The sequence below is a fragment of the Euleptes europaea genome, chromosome 2 (genome assembly GCF_029931775.1).
Source record: "Euleptes europaea isolate rEulEur1 chromosome 2, rEulEur1.hap1, whole genome shotgun sequence".
NCBI lineage: Eukaryota > Metazoa > Chordata > Lepidosauria > Squamata > Sphaerodactylidae > Euleptes > Euleptes europaea.
The window spans coordinates 66319745-66340060 of NC_079313.1; the positions used below are offsets into that span (position 1 = coordinate 66319745).

Consider the following 20316-nt stretch of genomic DNA (forward strand, 5'->3'; position numbering starts at 1 on the left):
TGATTACATTTATGTTCACCTTTTTACTGTTTTCATGTGTTCTTATTGTAAGCCATCTCAAAAACATTATGTTAGATTAATGTATTAAATATTTCACCATTGTACAAGTCTACAATAATTCCCTGCCTGCAATATAGACAGGTAGGAGTTAATATAGGCTTAAGACAGGTACAGCATCCACTGCAGGATGGGATCAGATCAAAGCACTACCAGACAACTTAATGATCAAGGGTCATCTTGCGCAGCAGACAGCTATCAGCTCCACTTACGAAGTATGATCATCCTCTTTCAACTCATTCTTTCATTATGTAAGATAGGGTCAGATGGTTCTAGCAAGCTGAGTTGTCCAGTTTTTTGGGATTATTTTCAGTGTATTCAGTCTAAGGATGTGGACAGGGTTCTGGGAGGTTTAAGGTCTATCACCTGCTTGTATGACCCTTCCCTTCCTGGCTACTTAAATCTGCAGGGAGGGGGCTGGCTGACTAAGTCCAAGAGGTCATTGATACTTCCTTGAGAAAGGGGGTGATCCCCCCGCCTTAAAACATTCTGTGATGCATCCACTACTAAAGACGTTTACCCCGGACCGAGGAGATTTCAACAACTTTCAACCAGTTTCAAATGTTCCATTCTTCAGCAAGGTGATTGAACAGGTGGTAGCTGGACAAATTCAAGCATTTCTGGATGAAGAAGATTGTTTGGATTCTTTCTAATCTTGTTTCAGGCCTGGTTATGGGGCTGAAATAGCCTTGGTTGCCCTGGTCGATGACAGACATTTGGGAGTGTGACTCTTGTTGATTTTGCTAGACCTTTCAGTAGCTTTCGATACCATTGATAATGGTATCTTTCTGACTGGCTTTCCAGGGTGAGATTGGAAGGTGCCATTTTGTTGTGGTTTCAGTCTTGCCTGAAGGGTAGGTTTCAGAAGGTGGTGCTTGGAGACAACTCCGCTCCTTGCTCTTTGGCCTGTGGGCCCCCACGAGGCTCTATCTTGCCCTTTATGATTTTCAACATTTCCATGAAACTGCTGGGTGAGGTCATCTGCAGATTTAGTCTGGGTTGTCACCAATATACAGATGACACTTAGCTCTTTCTCATGCTTTTGGTGGAACCCAGGAAGGCTGTAGAACCCCTGAACTGGTGACTGGTGACAGAGATGCCAGCTAATAAAATGAAGCTTAATCTTGACAAGACAGAAACAATACTAGTGAGTTGAAAGTCTGATCTGAGACCTAAGGAAGCCATTATGTATAGGTTTTCAATCCCCTTGAAGGAACAAGTCTATAGTTTGGGGGTGCTCTTGGACCCAAGAGTACTACTAGATAAGCCGGTGGCAGCTGTAGCCAGGAGTGCCTTTTACCAACTTTAACTGGTTAGCCAGCTGCAGCCTTTTCTGGACAGAAAAGATCTAGCCACTGTGGTGCATGCACTTGTTATATCTAGATTAGATCATTGCAATGCACTCTATATGAGGCTGCCCTTGAAAAGTGTTTGAAAACTTCAATTGGTATTGAATACTGCAGCTAGGATGTTGACTGGGGTGGGTAATAGGGAACATATCCAGTCTTGGCCCATTTCCACTGGTCCCTAGTCTGTTTCTGGGTACAATTCAAGGTGCTGGTGTTGTCCTTTAAAGCCCTACATGGCTTAAGACTACCTACTCTCTTACAAACCTACCCAACTGCTACGGTCATCATCTGAAGCTCTGCTTTGGTAGCTCCTGCCTGAGATTAGGGTGACAACCCAGGAGAGGTTACATTGGTTTTACTTGTATGAATGATGTGTTTTTGTTAAGTTTTAATGGTTTTTAAGATGTTTTTGATGTATGTTTTAATCAGTTAGCCATCTTGGTGGCCCTGATGAAGGTAGAAAGTCTGGGTATACATTTTGTAAATAAATAAAATAATAAAATTCATGAACACTCTGGGATTTAGAAATCCCAGTTTTTTACTTTGGTTCTTCCCACTGGATTCTAATCTGGAGAACCAGGTTGGATTCCCCACTCCTCCACATGAAGCCTGCTGGGTGACATTGGGCCAGTTACAGTTCTCTCAGAATTCTCTCAGCCCCACCTACCTCACAAGGAGCCTGTTGTAGGGAGGGGAAGGGAAAGTGATTGTAAGCCACTTTGAGACTCCTTAAAAGGTAGAGAAAAACAGGGTATACAAATCAACTCCTCCTCTTCTTCTAAAATTTGATAGACTTATTACAATTACAACTGACACCTATTTTTGTGTCAATTACATATTAATAATTTCAAAAATGCTGTAAAAGACATAAACAAATAAGGAACACCAGCAAGAAAAACTAGAGAAAGTCATGATGACAACATACAAAACCAAAAAGAAACAAAAATGGGGCATATTTTGTACATCCCTATGCAAACCCTTATCCCACTCTGTGCTTCCTTAGTAAAAGTAGAAGTCATCCCAGGTACTTACCTGGTTGAATTGAATACTTGGCTGTTCATGTTACTTTAATTTTTAATTGCATCAAATGGCATTTAGAAGGTGTAACCTCAGAACACTGTTATCACACATTATTTTCTCTCACACAGCAGCCACTGGAAATGAAGCTACATTTATGTTTGTGCGTATGTTTGTAGTAAGGTAGTGCTGATAGCAGACAGCATTTATCTTAATTAGTGTTAATGTGTTAGAAGTACCTAAAGAAGTGGCAGATTGACACATACACACACTCACAGAGCTGCTTGAAAGCAGCTTTAAGCAAGAAAATTAACTCACGGGCCTGAAGATATGATGTCTTCCAAGATTTGTGTCTGAATAAATTCTGAAGGTATTGGTCTAAAAAAGAATTCAATGAGAGAATTCAGTTGTGTTCCTGGAAAAAAGGCAATTGAACCTCACACTAAGGCTACAGAACAGGATGAGAACATTATTTGGGTTTTTTTTAGAAAATGTATATGTTGCCTCTCCAGAAATCCTGCTTGAGGCGGCTCACTAAGTAAAACATGATAAAATCATAACTCAGATCATTAAAATTAACAAACTATTAAACGCCCAGCCATTAAAAATGTGACTAGAGCATAAAAAGTGCATTCCTTTAGCAGCCTAAAACAACCCTCCTAAAACAGTTCTCAGGCAAGAAGCAGACACATAAACCCAGACTAAAGTTCATAAAAGTGTGACATGCCACAGAGATTTCAGCCTTCAATCAAAGACCAAGATCTAACAGAATCCCCAAGCTATGAGCCTGCTCCTCCTTCACTGGGAGTACAACTCTCTGCAGGACAGGCTGAGTCCTTAGTCCTCAACCAGCTGAACTATGTCATTGACCAACAGCACCTCTTTCTTGTCTAGACTGAGCTTCAGTTTGTTGGCCCTCATCCATCCTACCACCTTCTCCATGACCCTGATCAGGGCTTCCACAGACCCACCTGACTCAGTTGTTAAGGAGAAATTGAGCTGGGTGTCATATTCATTTTTGTGGCACTTTACTCCAAATATCATGATGATGACTTCCAACAGATATATGTAGGTGGAGCCCGGAAGGGTGGAGTTTGGAGATAGGAAGAGAGCTCAGCAGGGATGTAATTCCATAGAGCCTACCCTCTAAAGGTTCCAGTTCCTCCAGAGCAACTGATTTATGTAGTTTGGATGTCAGTTGAAATTCTGGGAGATCTCCACACACCCCTGAAAGGTGGCAATCCTAGTAGGGCCCCATAACATAAAATATCATAGCAGCAGTCCTTCATGTGCAGCAGTCCTTCAGTATCACTTTCTGGAATTATCCAGTCAAGTAAAGGGCGGAAACACAGAAGCACAGTGCTTCCTACTCCAATTCAGCCAGCTGCTCCAGGCAGATACCACAATTACTAAACACTGCAGACACATCCAAGAGAATCAACAGACACACTTCCCCCGTTACTCTTCCAGAAAAGATAAGTAGTCAGGGCAAGGACTTTTCCATCTACAGCCCAGGATTGAAACTAGGCTAGATAATCTATCTTGTCCAAGACTACCTGAAACTGCATAGCCACTTGCACATAACAAAATATCTGAGTTGAAGATATACGCGGAAATTGTTGTTTCAGGTCATTACCATAATCTTCCTTGATTATACTGATTTCCTGAGCAATGACATTTTTCTCTTCCAATTGGATACTTGCAAGGAAGGAGCATAGAGCTCTTCCAGCCAATTATCTTTGGTGACAAGCCACAGAGATCTGCATTTCTCTTTCCCTCCCTCCTTTGTGTGTGGGGGGTGGAGCACTTTTATCCCCAGAATGGAATGATGGTACTTGGGAGTAGAATATCATGGTGGAATATGGTGGAGGAAAGCTGACTTATGGTTTTCAAGGCAGGAGATGTTCAGAGGTGGTTTGCTATTGCCTGCCTCCACTGAGAGAGAATGTTGAGAGAACTGTGACTGGCCCAAGGTCATCCAACAGGCTTCATTTGGAGGAGTGGGGAATAAGGGTTCTGCAATTGGAATGACAGCCCCCAGAGTGGAATGATAGTCCCTGGGACCATATAAACTGCTCGAGGCCTGGAATGACAGACCCCTACAGCACTAATTCCAGACCCAGGTGCCCTCATTCCACTGGAGGCTGTCATTCTAATGCCAGAGCATTTTATCTGAGGCCAGGGACCATTATTCTACTCCCATGGATTGTCATTTCACTCTGGAGGCTGTCCTTCTAGGCCCAGGCGAGGTTTCTCATAATCTGTCTACATTTTCATTGCAACTTTTGTGTGCTGTAAGATATTTCAATTGAGCCTATGCAAGCCAATTGGCATTCCTGGCTCCCATTATATCCAATGGGCCTTCAGGCCTCTCCCATGGTTCCCAACAGTAGGGTTGCCTGGTTCCTCTTCACTATCGGTGGGAGATTTTGGGGGCGGAGCTTGAGGAGGGCAGGGTTTGGAAGGGGAGGGACTTAAATGTCATAGAGTCCAATTGCCAAAGCAGCCATTTTCTCCAGGGGAACTGATCTCTATCGGCTGGAGATTATTTGTAATAGCAGGAGATCTTCTGCTATTACCTGGAGGTTGGCAACCCTACCCAACAGGCATTCCTGTTTAAGTGCATCCCCATAATGGCAGACCGACAGAAAAGGATGGGGTGTATGTGCAAAGGAAGCCACTTTTACTTTGTGAAAGGAAACAAACAGGCCACAGCAAAGAAGCATGGCAAATGCAGAGTTTTCTGTGGAAATGAAATAATTTTTTATTGTCAGTCATTGTAAGAGGTTTTTTTAATGCCACAGCGGCTGCAGCTCTTCTGCTAGGCTGCTGCTTGACCTTCATTCTAGGAATCAGTGGAGAGAATTTGAATCTAGAGCTGGTAATGTCCTACCTGAAAATAAGTCATCATGGTAAAAATCCACCTCCCCCCCAGCCCAGATTTGAAGTTATGACAAAATTTATCTTGGTGTACACCCCTAGTAGCCACCCACTCAGATATCTTGCTCAAAAAATAATTTTGGCTACCAGGTAAGAGTTCTTTAGGTCACTGGCATCCAGGAATGCCCGATTCAGTAGAGTTCTCATGACTGCCTCTTTCAAAGTTGTCAAAGCTACATTCTCCACTAAAAGGGATTTATTACTTCTCAGACCCATTTGACCAGCTGAACCTGGCTGGACACTAACAGCCCTGAAATGCAAGGGTTAAGTCGAGATATGGTGGGCTGCACACTTCTAAGCAGCTTGTCCAATTTGTTAGGACTTACATACTGAAAATTATACATACAATGAGGGCCGTATTGCACTGCAATAGCATCCTGATTGAACTGAACACACTATGGAATTCACTCCCAAACTGCTAAAATCCAATATTTAAATTTTGTTGTTTGGGCCATACCTATGAGTTTTGCTAGTGCATAGTCCTAATAATAAATAATATTTAGCATTTATATAGAGAATAAATTGTTCAAAGCATTTGATTATATCAATTGTTACGACAATCATATGAAAAATTGTATGAAAAAAGTTATGAAACCAATATCCAGCTCCATTGGCCCCAAGGAAACAAGGACCCCCACAGTTTTACCCCCTCCCCTCTTTGTACCCCTGTTTAGCTACTACTACTTTGACATGTTCCTAATAGCTTTGGATCAAAACTTGGAGTTTCAAAGACGTTTTTACCCCCCAAAAGTAGCTTTTCCTGAAAATCCCTGTCTGAATTGAAGCTTGAGCATAGTTTCTTTCACAGTCAGGTTTTAATACATTGAGCACAAAGTACAGTTCCTGTCATATTCTGTTCACAGCTCTTCTCACACCCTGATCCTTGACTTTCTCAAGAGATTACACCACAGGACCCGAGGCTATTAAATGCAGCATGCCTCTTCTGTTTCTGCTTCTGCCACTTTCATCTTTGGGTCTTACTCCTGCAAACATTGTCAGGTGTGCTGTGTCAGCCATTCACATTCAGAACATAATGTGACAGCATGACATAGAACGGTTCAGAGTATAATGCCGATGCTATTCACTGCATAACACTAGTGCATCTTGAAAACTGTTGAAAACCCCGATGGGGGGGGGGGGTGATGGATTGAAAAATCAGTCATAAAAATGATACAGAAACAAAAGCAAAAAATGCTGAGAACAGGTTTGAGACATCATACATATTATATGAATGCCATACACTTTTCTCCAGAATACTGTGGGCCATTTCATATGCTGCATGACTGGGACCTGAGTTTGTGAATATTTATCTACCTTTCATACTTTCCAAGAATCCTTAAAGGTAGGGTTGTGCATATCGATATACCCAAATCAAAAATAAACCCGAAATTAGCTGTTTCGGCAATGTTCGGATTTTGGGTAGACCAAATACCAAAACCTGGGAATCTGCCCAAAGCTGAATAGGCGATTCCTGAAAAAGCAAATAAATATTCTGCTTTTCAGGTTTTGGCTATTCACCTTTGCTTAGATGCACACCTCTGTGCTTTCTCACATTTTTCTATTTTTGACTGGTTTTGTTAGGGCCCCATAGTTGGGGCCCTTTTGAGGTAGGGGTCGTGTAATAGGAGCCAACTTGGTCTGACAAAACTAGTCTGGAAGGGTCGTTTTAAAATATGGGGCTCACCCAGTCCCGTCTGGAGGGATATACCCTCCAACTAAAAAATGCCAGCTTCTACAGCTGCTGATCACCAGGCTTCTGAAGAAGACTCCTCACCCACACGGATGAGCAATCTTCTTCACAAGAACTGCCTTGGTCATGACTTTGGCTGGCTCCAATATCACCCCCACCCCCGAAAACCTGCTCTAAAATTGAAGGTCTCCCTGAGTAGAGGCTTCATTTCCCCGCACCATGACCATCTCTTGAAATCAGATTTTTGATGACTATAATAAAGAATTGTTCTCAGGATGTCATTTGCCACCAAAAGAAATGTTTTCCGTGATTTATTTATTTTTGCATTTAAGCCATTTTCCTCCGTTTGGAAGCTAATTTGCATGGACATCATGCTATGTGCCCCAGATACAAAGGGAGCCCCCAGACTCTTAGGCGCCAGCCTGCCAATTGGCTCTTTCCCCCAGTCCTCGGCAACGCTGAACTTCTGAACCTGAAAACTGATGGACAGCTTGGCTCGCAAATGCCTGGAGGATGGGGGTGATCCTTTTGCTGGCCCATAAAATCGGACACCCTCTCCCAGTCCCAACATTCACTAAACTTTGGCGTCCGTCTAAAGAGAGTCCCTTGCAGCCACAATGCAAATTTGGTGACTCTACCTCTAAAAATGCCTCCACAGGACTTCGAAAAAATCCCCATAGACTATAATGGACCTGAATTTTTTCGGTAAACCTGGGAATAAAGCCAAAATACCCCTTTACCAGTATGGGTATTTGTCTTATTCTGGGTTTACCGAAAAAAGGTGGGTCCAATAAACCCGAACCTGAAATTTACCGATTTTTTTGGGGGGGGGCACAATTTTGCTCAAAGTCACAGATCAAGAAGTGGTGATGGAATTCCTCTTCTTATTACCATTCTTACACATATATTGATACAAGAGATGCTTTCATTGCATGTGTGAAAAGCTCCATTACAGGCGTACATACTGATCGTGCCTCCTCTATGATATATGCGCCCATACATACATAGCTACATATTGAGTCTTCATTTCTTTAATATGTTGCTGCCTTGGGAAAGGCAGATCTCCTAAGATAATATTCTAAGATAATATGTATATATGTGAGCCCTGAAGAGCTAGTTTGTGTCTCTCTCCTCAAGGCCTGTATGGGAGGGATTGTGTTCTCTGTGTGTGATGGTTGTCCCACTGTGTGTGTTAGCATTCTCCATCTGTAAGTGTTCTCTCCCATTTCAAAGCAATAAAGAGATCTGATTAAAGTTACCAGAGTCTTCTGTGTGCTGGCTATTGAGCAGGACTGAAGGATGATCTGATAGATTAACTTACCCTTTTCCATCACATCCCAGAGGATACTACATTCCCAGGTGGTTAAGACCATGTCACCAGATACTACATTCCACAGAAGAAGGAATCCGATTTAGCCAATGCATAGCCTTCTGTTCTACAAAAGGGAGGAAAGCAACTGGGAAAGAAGCTATAATTAGTCCAGTTTCCAAAACAGTCTGCAGAAGACAAAATGGGAGCTTTCTAATAAAGTCATTAATAGCATCCTATGTGTACTTTCCTGGAAGCAAGTCTCTTTGAATAAAGGGAGGCTTGCTTTGCAGTAAACATGTATAGGATTAGACTGTAACTTTGTAGATTCCTGATAAGTCATGGAGTTATAGAAATAGAAGAACTGTATTTGCAAATGACCCGTACCTACAAATGCAGCAGGCACCACTAAGTGGCTCAGTGTGCTTCTGAAGCGGCAATAAGAAAACAAGGGGAGGGTTGACAAAAGACCAAGGAAGGACAATGTGGGGGATGGGGTTGGGAGGTTTGGAATGAAGAGAGCACAAGTCAGGGAGTGTGGACAGAAACTAAGCAAGTTGGGAGGGGGAACACAGGCGAGCCTTGAGTTGTGTTCAGTTGGCCACCTTCCCCCTTGTTTTTGTCTGCTGCTCCTGATAAAATCAAAAACCTGAATCATTTTTGCTTCAGACATGAGCTAAAGACCACCCCCCTTTCCCAAAGTGTGATCTGTTCCATGCATCCTTAGCCTTCCCTAACAAAACCTGGTTTGTGTAAGCAAGGCGGCACTAATTTCTTATTCCAGTTATTATATTGTCTATCTTGTTTTTTTTACTGCACAGTACTACAACAGTATGGTTTCACTCTGTTTCTCATTGTAAACAAGCTTCAGCTGCATTGTGGATTAGATATGCTTCTGTGGGCTAACCAGGGAACCTAACAACCATCTATAGGGTTGCCAACCTCCAGGTACTAGCTGGAGATCTCTTGCTATTACAACTGATCTCCATCCAATAGAGATCAGTTCACCTGGAGAAAATGGCCGCTTTGGCAATTGGACTCTGTGGCATTGAAGTCCCTCTCCTCCCCAAGCCCTGCCCTCCTGAGGCTCTGCCACGAAAACCATCTGCCTGTGGTGAAGAGGGACCTGGCAACCCTAACCATCTACTATATCTTTATGGGAAAACGTGTTCTGAGTTCTAAACATCTGACTTGCTAATGAACCTGTAGAGTAGAACCCAAACTGTTAGTAAATTGGGGCCTTACTGTATTTGCACAAATGGAATTTGTAATAGTGAAGCCTGGTGCTGACCGGATGTCTACAGTGATGTTCACCACCTTTCACCTGCTGAGGAAATTGAGCTGGAATCCAGAAGCGACATTGTCATGTTGCATTATCCCTATCTCCATAGAGATCAGAGGAAATTCTGGAGCATAGCACAACCCGACAACATCACTTCCAGGTTCCCAGCTGGAAGTGACGAGTTGGTGTCATGCAATGCCATTTTGCCAATCTCCACCTCCCCCCAAAGCTCCCACTTCTGTGTGGAGTTGGCAACCCTAGCAGCTGCAATTACTATTGAAAGAGTAGGAAAAGTGAGGAGCTGCTTGGGCCAGCCCCCGGGTTGCCAACCTCCAGGTGGTGGCCGGCAATCTCCCACTATTACAACTGATCTCCAGGCGACAGAGATCAGTTCCTCTGGAGAAAATGGCTGCTTTGGAAGGTGACCTCTATGACATTGAAGTCTCTCCCCTCTCCAAACCTCCAAAATATCCAGGTATTTCCCAACACAGAGATGGCAACCCTAGCCAGCCCAAATCTAACAATCTACTCTCCTTCAAGCCCATAGCCTACAGTTATGTTGTTGTTTTTCCTTAAGCATCTAGTTTCAGTTAAACATGCAGTCACATATGTTCACAATGGTTCTGCATCTTTGCTGCTTTCCTCTCCGTTTTGTTGGGGCTTTCTCTAATGCCTGACCCTGAACTCCTCAAAGTAAGAGCCTATTCAATTTTGCCTGATCGTGTGTATTAATAGTATTGTGATTATTATTATTATCTCCCTTTCTCCTTTCTAAAATAGTTTCACCATCAGCAATGGTCATGCGGAGAAAAGAGGCCTGTTGGAGTTGACCATTGAGCATACCGACTGCATCCCACCTGCCCTGCTTAATAACAAAGGTCTCCATATTGCAGAAGGCAGTATAGGAGTTTTAAGTCCAGCTGTTCTTCAGCTCACAGATGTGGACAGCCCAATAAAAAACCTAACCTATATTATCTCTCAGCATCCACAGTATGGACATTTGTACATCGAAGATGATGTCTTGCAACTGGGCCAGTTTACACAGCTGGATATAGATAATATGAAAGTATACTACAGACATAATGGAGGAGCTGGACAAATTGATAAATTCTCATTTATAGCTACAGACAAAGTCAATCATGGATTTTTAGTTAATGGGCAATGGAGAGATGACCCTATCGATTTTACAATACAGGTATGTGTGTGTATTAACTACATTTCTTCCTTCTTTATATGGTAACTATTTCTTTTAAATGCAATCTCTAAGAGATAGCTAGCATTTTCTGTTAAAAGTTGCGTACCATCAGTTGTTGCTATGGGGATGTGTTTTTAAGAAATATGCCCCTCTTGAAACTTACAAGGATGATCTAGGGATGACTTACCACAACAGAGGTGAAGGTGGGAGTGGTATGAGTCCTGAGCTCTAGTCTACATAGGTCTGTTATTGGAAGTTGTCATCTAAGCTCTCTAGTGTGGGCCAAAATTAAGGTAACTGAATGCAAAGGTGGATGGGACTCCTGCACTTGATTTTATAAGAAGCTACCTTATACCAAGTTAGGCCATTAGTCTATCCAGCTCAGTATTATCTGTGCTAACTGGCAGCAGCTCTGCAGATCTTTCCCAGCAACTGGAGATTCTTGGAACTCTACTTAGGACTTTCTGCATGCAAGGCATCTGCTGGAGAGCCAGCATGGTGTGTAGTGGTTAAGAGCAGTGGTTTGGAGCAGTAGACTCTGACCTGGAGAACTAGGTTTGATTTCCCACTGGTCCACATGAGCAGTGGATGCTAATCTGGTAAACTGGATTTGTTTCCCCACTTCTCCAAATGAAGCCAGCTGGGAGTCCTTGGGCTAAGAGCTAGAGCTCTTAGATCTCTCTCAGCCCCACCTACCTCACAGGGTGTCTGTTCTGGGGAGGGGAAGGTGATTATAAACCGGTTTGATTCTTCCCTAAACCAATAATAATAATAATAATAATAATAATAATAATAATAATAATAATAATAATAATAATAATAATAATAATTCAAAAGCCCCTCCTTCTTATAGACGACATACTTTGGTTATGATGCATGTATACTGGCTTCTACCAAAATATGCTCTTCTTTGCAACTGTTGAGAACAAAGGAGACCTGTCTTCCTCTGCATGTTTTTATTTGAGCCGCACACAGAAAATGTTTTGGGGTGTTCCAGTTGTCATAATGAAAATCCAGATTCATGGAATGCTAAGAAAGCCTCTTTATCATGTTCACATTCTATCATTGCTGATTTTTTTTAAAGATGGGGGGGAATGCAGAATAAGCCCCTAAACTGTTTGCATGAATTGCCCATAAGGCCTACAGATATAGATCAAATTATTACCTGTATTTAAGTGCTGTAGCTTGACTGAAATTTAGCTCTGTTCCTTTAAACCTACTCTGTGATGCTGGGTACACATTTAACTGCTTATTCAGGACTGAGAGGTTTAACATGTCTGGTAAATCAGGCTTTGAGGCCACCAGAGAGAGGCACCTCTGGCAAAAGTTCAGGAATCAGTGTTTCGGAAAGATTGGTTTGACCAGCTCTCATGTGAGAACGTGTCCGTGACCAAACACAGTCAAATTCTAAATGACATTTAACTGCTCCCTTGCTGCACTTAACTATGGTCAGAATCTTCCTAAACCTTCTCTCAGCTGGTTCAGGCCTTTCCTTATTGTGGCTTGGCGTTCCTGTTTTTTATGTTTTAGAGAATGCATGGCATGCTTTGTTTTTTATTAACCCGTCTTGCCATGGTTTATTGAGCACCCTTGTGAGGAGCCTCCATTTAAAAATATGCTTTGGCATGTTAAATTGTGAAATGGGAATTTCTATTTGCTGTCCGCTGTGATAACATATAGCCTGATCTTGTGCATGTTTACTGAGAAGTGAGTTCAGTGGGACTTTCTCACGACTAAGTATGCAGCCTTCGCATAACAGATTATCAATAACTAGTCAGCTTCAAACATGCCTTTACTCCTTGTAGAAGTGAGACTGCAGTTTACAAGGTGATATAGGTTTTAGGATGTGAAGGGTTAATGGAAGCGGCTCCGAAATTGCATGTTTCTAAAAACTCATGGCCTAGTTTACTAATCAGTTGTCATAAGATGTCAGATAGGGAATCGTCACTTAAGGATTGCAGAATGCAGTCAGTCAAGCAACTAATTGGTTGGACAGTGGCATGAAGGTGTGTGTCCCAGAGGAGGGTGAATTATCAGAACAGGTGAAGAAAGTTTGGATAGATGAGCATCTCAGTGGTGTAACCCTCAACACTTGGCTGGGTTACAATGACGTTGATGGGGAAGGCAGTTTTATTCCTTCTTTGGGGAGAGTACATCACAGTGGACTGAATTACAGCCATTCACCTTTTCTGGTCTGGTGAAATTGCTAGTCAGCTGTACGCTTGAAGGAGCATGACCCAAATGGTTGGGGGATGGCATACTTTGATTTTTTTAATCCTCAAAAGCTTGTTCTTTTTGTGATCTTTTTGTGATCTTTTGTGATCTTTTTCTTTGCAATGTGTCACTCTTCTCCCATCTTTCTTTCTTGTCAGCAGTCCTGATCTGGCACTACTTTTTAACATAGTTTTGGGCTGTAATCCCTGCTCTAGAACATAAAAAGAGCCTTGTTGGATCAGACAAGTGGTCCATTCACTCCAGCATAGGGTTGCCAGGTGGCTTGGAAAGGTGGGCAATTGCCCGCTAATCCATCTGCTGGCTGACAGCAAGGATTGTGTGTGCACGCAGCTGTGAGCAATTCAATCCCGTCACTTCCAGTTTACTTCTGGAAAGCTGCAGTGTGATGGGATGATTTACCGCTTAAATGGGGAGTTGAGTGGTAAATAGTCCCGTTGTGCTGCTGTGCTTCCAGAAGTAAAATGGAAGTGATGGGATCACATTGCTCGCAGCTGCAGGCATGAGACCCGCAACCCAAAAATCTCCCGCTGGAGGAAAGGGGGGACCTGGCAACCCTACTCCAGCCTCCTATTTCACACAGCAGCCAACCAGTTGCCCAGAAGGCCAACTAACACAGCACAGAACCCAAGGCCTTCCTCTGATATTTCCCCTAGCACTAATATTCAGAGGCTTACTGCCTCTGGATCTAAAGGTTCCCTTTAGTCATCATAGTTAGGGTTGCCATGTCCCTCTTAGCCACCGGTAGGAGGCTTATGGGGTGGAGCCTGAGGAGGGTGGGGTTTGGAGAGGAGAGGGACTTCAATGCCATAGAATCCAATTGCCAAAACGGCCATTTTCTCCAGTGAACTGGTCTTTATTAGCTGGAGATCAGTTGTAACAGCAGGAGATTTCCAGCTACTACCTGGAGGTTGGCAACCCTAATCATGGTTAGTAGCTAGGGTCACCAACTCCAGGTTCGGAAATACCTGGAGATTTTGGGGGTGGAGTCTAAGGAGGGTGGGGTTTAGAGAGGGGAGGGACTTCAATGCCATAGGGTCCAATTGCCAAAGCAACCTGGAGGTTGGTAACCCTATTAGTAGCCATTTATGGGTCTGCCTTCCATGAATCTGTCAAATGCTCTTTTCATGCCATATGTGCTAGTAGTCATCACTAAATCCACTGGCAGTGAATTTCACAATTTAATTGCTTGAAGATTATTTATTAATTCAAATATTTGTACCTTGCCTTTACTATTGTTTCAAGGTGGCTAAAGTAAAGAAGTATTCCCTTTTGTACATCCTGAATCCATCCCCCATCAACTTCATTTGGTCACCCCAAGTAGTAGTATTATTGGAAAGGAAGAAAAGGTTTCCTGTATCCACTTTCTTCAGCTGAGGAGGATGCCCTGTGAAATCTCCTAGAAATGTCAACGATCCTGTGTCATCTTCTGCTATGAAAGACCCTTCCAAGAAGAGACCTTATTCACCCTTTCCCTTCTGTATTGCCATGCCGATCCCCTTTAAGGGGACTGTTTTTTTCTGAGCTCATAGAATATTTTGTTTACCCCCAGGCACCATTCAGCAGTTAGATGCTGTTTGTAATCATTCACCACTGTCCTAGATGCTTGGGTAAGGCTTCCTAGAAAACCTATAGAATCCTTATATATGATAAAAAAAAGCATTTGACTGCTCTTTAACAGAAACTGCTTTATCTGCTGGAAGCCAGTAGCATCCATCCTCAGATCAATGTTAATTACAACTTTCAGTAGGACAACAGGGAAAGGAAGAGAGTTGGAACTTGATGTAAAAATGCTCAGGGAAATTTGACTGGGAGGTAAGCTCCTAGTCTGCATCTGCATAGAAGTGATCAGTTATTTAGCTATACCCTGCTTCAGACCAAACAGGGCCACAGTTAACCTTCTCCCCTTCTCTGTGAAGAATATAATTCCTTAAACTAAAAACCTACAGCCATATGGATTTCATGGAAAAGAGACTCCATTTTATTTTATATTTAATTAATTTTTTCCTTTTATTGTATTGGAAGTCATTTTTACATCTTCATATTTTTATAATTACAAAATTACACTTTCTTTCTTCCAATACAATTTTAACCCCTTCCCCCCATCTCCCTCCCCTCACAGACCAAGTCAAAATCGATCATATTTTCATATTTTTAGCCATGAGCATAGTCTTTTTAATTTTACTAAAGTCTCTTCATTGGCTTCTCCACTTTTCACCCAATCAATATATATGTTCCACTTAGTCTTTAACTCCAATTCTTCTGTTTCACCCATCGTCTGTTGTTTTAAATATCCCAACACATCTGATTGATCATATTCAAACCCATAGTTATTCCACCTATCTATAATCCACTTTGTTTTATCTTTCCATCCAAAAGCTATAACTGCATGAGCCGCTAATATCATTACTTTAAACATCTCTTGTTTACTCTTTTCCACCTTCTCACACCCCATAACTCCCATAAACATTAAGTCTACTGTTACTTGGAGTCTAATATTAAACAATTTTCTAATTTTTTAAAGTATTTTGTTCCAGAATTCTATCACCCTTGGACACTCCCACCACAAATGTGAGAACCACCCCTCTTTTGCATTACAGTGCAAGCAGTTCGGTCTCATTACTTTAATCATGTATGCTATTTGAGCCGGTGTTCTATACCACTTTAGCATTATTTTCCTTTCCTTTTATATTTAATTAATTAATTCAATTAATACCCCTTCCTCTCCTGGCAGAACTGGGCTCAGGGCAGCTTCCAAGATATTACAATCAATTATTAGTATAATTTTGCTTCTGCACTTTAGAGATGGTAATTCAGCGGACAATAGCAAAGTGAATTACATGGTAAGCATGGGCATCTGCCCATCTTGGCTAATTTCTTCTTCCGTTGAATCAAATTCTAAGTGAAGGGGGGGGGAATCAGTTTCAAGTCTCATGTTTTGACATTCAAGGTGAATATTCACAGCGCGGGTGAGAGTCGTATAAAGAAAACCTACACGTTCTCCTTCCCTTGCTCCTTCATATTACCCTGAATACATCCTGTTAATAGGTCGATTGTCAAGATGCAACTGCTCCTAAACTCCTTGTAAAGGCAAGCCCAAGTACTATAGACAACCGGAAAAATGGGAGGTTTGCGATCCCCATCACAATTCACCACCTGAAAGTCACAGATGCTAATAGCAAAGATGAGGAGCTCATCTTCAATATTCGGCAGCCTCCTTTCTTTGGATATCTGGAAAATTTAAAAGCAGGTAATTTATTTTTTAGCCCTAAAATACAGGATTCTGAAATACCGTAGGAATGTTTTTAGTTCTTCACAAAAACCCTTTTTAGTTGCTGTATGTATTTGTGTCTGTGGGAGTATCTTGCATCTCCCTATACCCCCTTTCAAATTAAAAGAATGTGCAGAAACTGATCTTATCAGTAATTAATGTCAACACAGAAATATTATTTATTTATTTAGAACATTTTAATGTTGCCTCTCCGGGAGCCTGCCTGAGGTGGCTTACAAATAAAAAATATATTTTTTTTAAAACCCAGCATTAAAAAGTCCCAGCCTAGCATAAAATACAGGTCATAGAAACAGATCACAGGCAGCTTAAAACAACAGTTTCCAGGCTAAAATAGGGGGAAGGTGTTTGTTTTTAAACCCTAATTAAAAGGTTGGGTGAACAGAAATGTTTTGGCCTGATGCCTAAAAGACGGGAATGTAGTCGCCAGATAAGCTTCAAGCGGGGCTTTTCACAAGCAAGGCATCACTACTGTAAAGGCCCTGTCTCTGGTTGCTGCCCACCTAACCTCTAAGGGTGAGGGCACAGAGAGCAGGGGTGAACTGGTGGGCTGGACAGTAGAGGAGGAGGTATTCCATCAAGTATTCTGGCCACAAGCCATTCAGAATAAAGGTAAGAACCAGCACTTGAAATTGTGCCCAGAAACAAATGGGCAGCACTGGGGTGATACATTCCCTGTATCTCAGCTTTGACAATAGCCTGGCTGCTGCATTTTAAATAAGCTGTAGCTTCCAGACACTGGAAAAGACAGTCATGCTAGGAAAAGTTGAGGGCAGCAGGAAAAGAGGAAGACCCAACAACAGATGGATTGACTCAATAATGGAAGCCACAGCCTTCAATTTGCAAGATCAGAGCAAGGCTGTCAAAGATAGGACATTTTGGAGGACTTTTATTTATAGGGTCGCCATGAGTTGGAAGCGACTTGACTGCACTTAACACACACACACACAGCTTCCAGACCATTTTCAAAGGCAGACTCACATAAAGTGCACTACAGTAATCTACCTTGAATGTAATCAGAGCATGAATCATTGTGGCCAGATCACACTTTTCAAGGAACATTTATAACTGGCATATCAGCCAAAGCTTATTAAAGGCACTATGTGCCACAGAATAGATCTGTGCCTCCAACTGTCGGCCAGGATCCAGCAATACCCTCAAGTTATTAATCTGTTCTTTTGACCACCAGCAGCTCAGTCTTGTCTGGACTGAGCTTCAGTTTATTGGCTGTCAGCCATCCGTTACCATCTGCAGGCCCTATTCAGGACTTCCACAGGCCCACCTGACTCAGCTGTTAAGGAGAAGTAGATCTGGGTGTCATTCACATAATGGTGACATCTTACTCCAAATATCCTGATGATAGCATAAATGCCATGGGGCCAAGCAGCAGTCCCCCAGCACCATCTTCTGGAATCAGCCAGACAAGTAAGGTAGAACCACCAAAGCACAGTAAACCCCTTCCTATGGTGGCCAGGTCCCCCCTCTCCATCAGTGGGAGGTTTTAGGGGACTGGGCTGGGGCGATTACGTGCATGTGCGATCCCTGCTTTGGAGCAGCTGGGTGGATTGGCAGACAATTGCCCATTGAAACCACCCATCTAGCAACCCTACCCCACCAAACTCCCAACTCAACCAGCCTCTCCAGAAGGATACCATATTGGATGATAATGAATGCCACGGAGAAATCCAGGAGAATCAGCAAGGATGTATTTCCCCTGTCACTATGGTTGCCCACCTCCAGATGATGGCTGGAGATCTCCTGATGTTACAATTGATGTCTAGGCAACAGAGATCAGCTCATATGGAGAAAATGGCCACTTTAGAAGGTGGACTCTATGGCATTATACCCCACTGAAGTCCCTCTCCTCTCCAAACCCTGTCCTGCTCAGGCTGCTCCTCCAAAGTTTCCAGGTATTTCCTCACATGGAGCTGGCAACCCTACCTGTCATTGTCCTGGTGAAGATCATCCATTAGGGAAACCAAGGTCATTTCCATAGCAAACCCAGGCCAGAAAGGGACTGCTAGGCACCAGACAGTATTTGTTCAGGTCAATGGGGTCCAGGGATTGGATGGACCCCACTTCAGAAGTGGTTGCACAACCACCTCTGTCAAGATGGTTGGAACTTCACCTTCCTGGACCTATTTGACCAACCCAGCCTAGCTTGTTACCAGCAGTCACAAAGGACAAGGGCCGAGTCTAGACGTGGTGGGCCACACACTTCTGAGCAGCTTGTCTACTTCATCAGACTTAAAAAACTGAGTCATCTGTATAACTAGGACCAGACTACACACCACTGGCATCCTGAGATTGAACTGCATCAAATGTAGAATCTAAGTCAGAGCAGATGCAAGTAGGGTTGCCAGGTCCTCCCTCTCCACCAGCAGGAGGTTTTTGGAGCCAAGTTGGGCAGCCCCATCATGCACAACCACGAGCAGCATGCTTGTGTCACTGCTGGGTTTACTCCCAGAAGCACCGCATCGCAACAGGAGTAAACCCGGCAGGGAGTAAACCCCGCAGTGATGTAAGCATGTTGCACGTGGTTGCGCACATGTGCAGCCGTCACTCCGAACAGCCTGCTGGATTGGTGGGCAATTTCCCGCTGGTTTCAGCAACCTGGCAACCCTAGATGCAAGTGATTTTTATTCCCAACATGCGTCAAGCAGGCCTGTATGTTTTCCACCTCTACATTTTCAGGAGCTTGGGATAAGATCCCCTTCACATCCTGCAAAAGCCCTGCTGGGCAGCATTGTACAGATGCAATGGTAACAGAGAAGTGAACTCACTTTGCTGCCAGCAGCACCACACAGCAGGCACGACAATGTGGTCTTACCTGTGTTCAGTCACATTCGTTTAAGATGCTCTTAGTTGCGGCTTTTAGTCTGTTTTTTGTTTTGTAAGGCACCTCAGGTCCTTTGGGAGAGAGAGAGAGAATCCAAACATCTTAACTAAACAAAAGGTTAGCCTGATCTTGTCAGATCTCAGAAGCTAAGCAGGGTGTAGCCTGGCTAGTATTTGGATAGGAGACCTCCAAGGAATACCAGGGCCGTGATACAGAGGCAGGCAATGGCAAACCACTCCGAATGTCTCTTGCCTTGTAAACCCTATGGGGTCACCATACGTCAGCTGTGACTTGACGGCAAAATAGTAATAATGATAATAGTTCACAATTGAGCTGATCAGATTTTTATTTAAGATAAGCATGTAGGAGAAGCAATCGAGCTAGCTTTAAGACAGGATATTTTCCTTTCCTTCCTTTCCAGTATAGCTCAGCTATTCTATGACTCACTGTTTATCTAATAATTTAATTAACATTTGCAAGCCTCTGCAGCCTGGAACACTGTCTTAAACATTTCTTTGAGACATTGCCCTGTCTCAGAGGTGTCTTTTTTAATGTAATAGATAATGGATGGAAGTAATTATTCTGAATAGGTTGAGACAGCTTAAAACAATTTAAGTTTTTAAGGATTTTGAAAGATAGCTAAATGTCTTATTTTGAAGGTATGCAAGTCTTTCTCCAAAAGTTACAATATTAAAGATCACCCCTATGCTCTCTTTACGCTATTATACTGTTGCTCTCTACTACAGGTAGTGTTGTGCAAAGCTCTTTTACTCAAGACGATTTAAACCAGCATAACATTCGATACATTATAAATCCTTCCACGGAGGTTACTTTGGATAGCTTTGAATTTCAAGTCTCTGACACAGCAGGCAACACAATAGTTCCAGAGATGTAAGTGTCAAGTGTTAGGGTCAGTGTATGTAATAAGAAAGGTCTCTACAATTCAAAACTGCTAAAGCATCTGTCTCTGCTTTAAAATATGTCACTCGTAGTAGTTTTATTGAGGATATGTGCTAATGCTTCTAAGAGAAATGAAGGTACCTGCATATTTTTTGTCACTGAGCATTTTGCTAAGAGGAGCTAGGAGATTCTGTGGTCTATTTTACACTGAGAAAGC

General features: G+C 42.7%; 1 protein-coding gene across 1 annotated transcript in view; it reads left to right on the forward strand.

Moving 5' to 3' along the window:
- Nucleotides 1-20316, forward strand: part of LOC130473237 (FRAS1-related extracellular matrix protein 1-like) — a 154106-nt gene that overhangs the window by 100152 nt on the left and 33638 nt on the right. The window contains exons 25-27 of the mRNA XM_056844764.1: nt 10425-10839; nt 16120-16321; nt 19946-20090. Coding sequence (XP_056700742.1) covers nt 10425-10839; nt 16120-16321; nt 19946-20090 — 762 coding nt within the window. The remainder of the gene's footprint in view (nt 1-10424; nt 10840-16119; nt 16322-19945; nt 20091-20316) is intronic.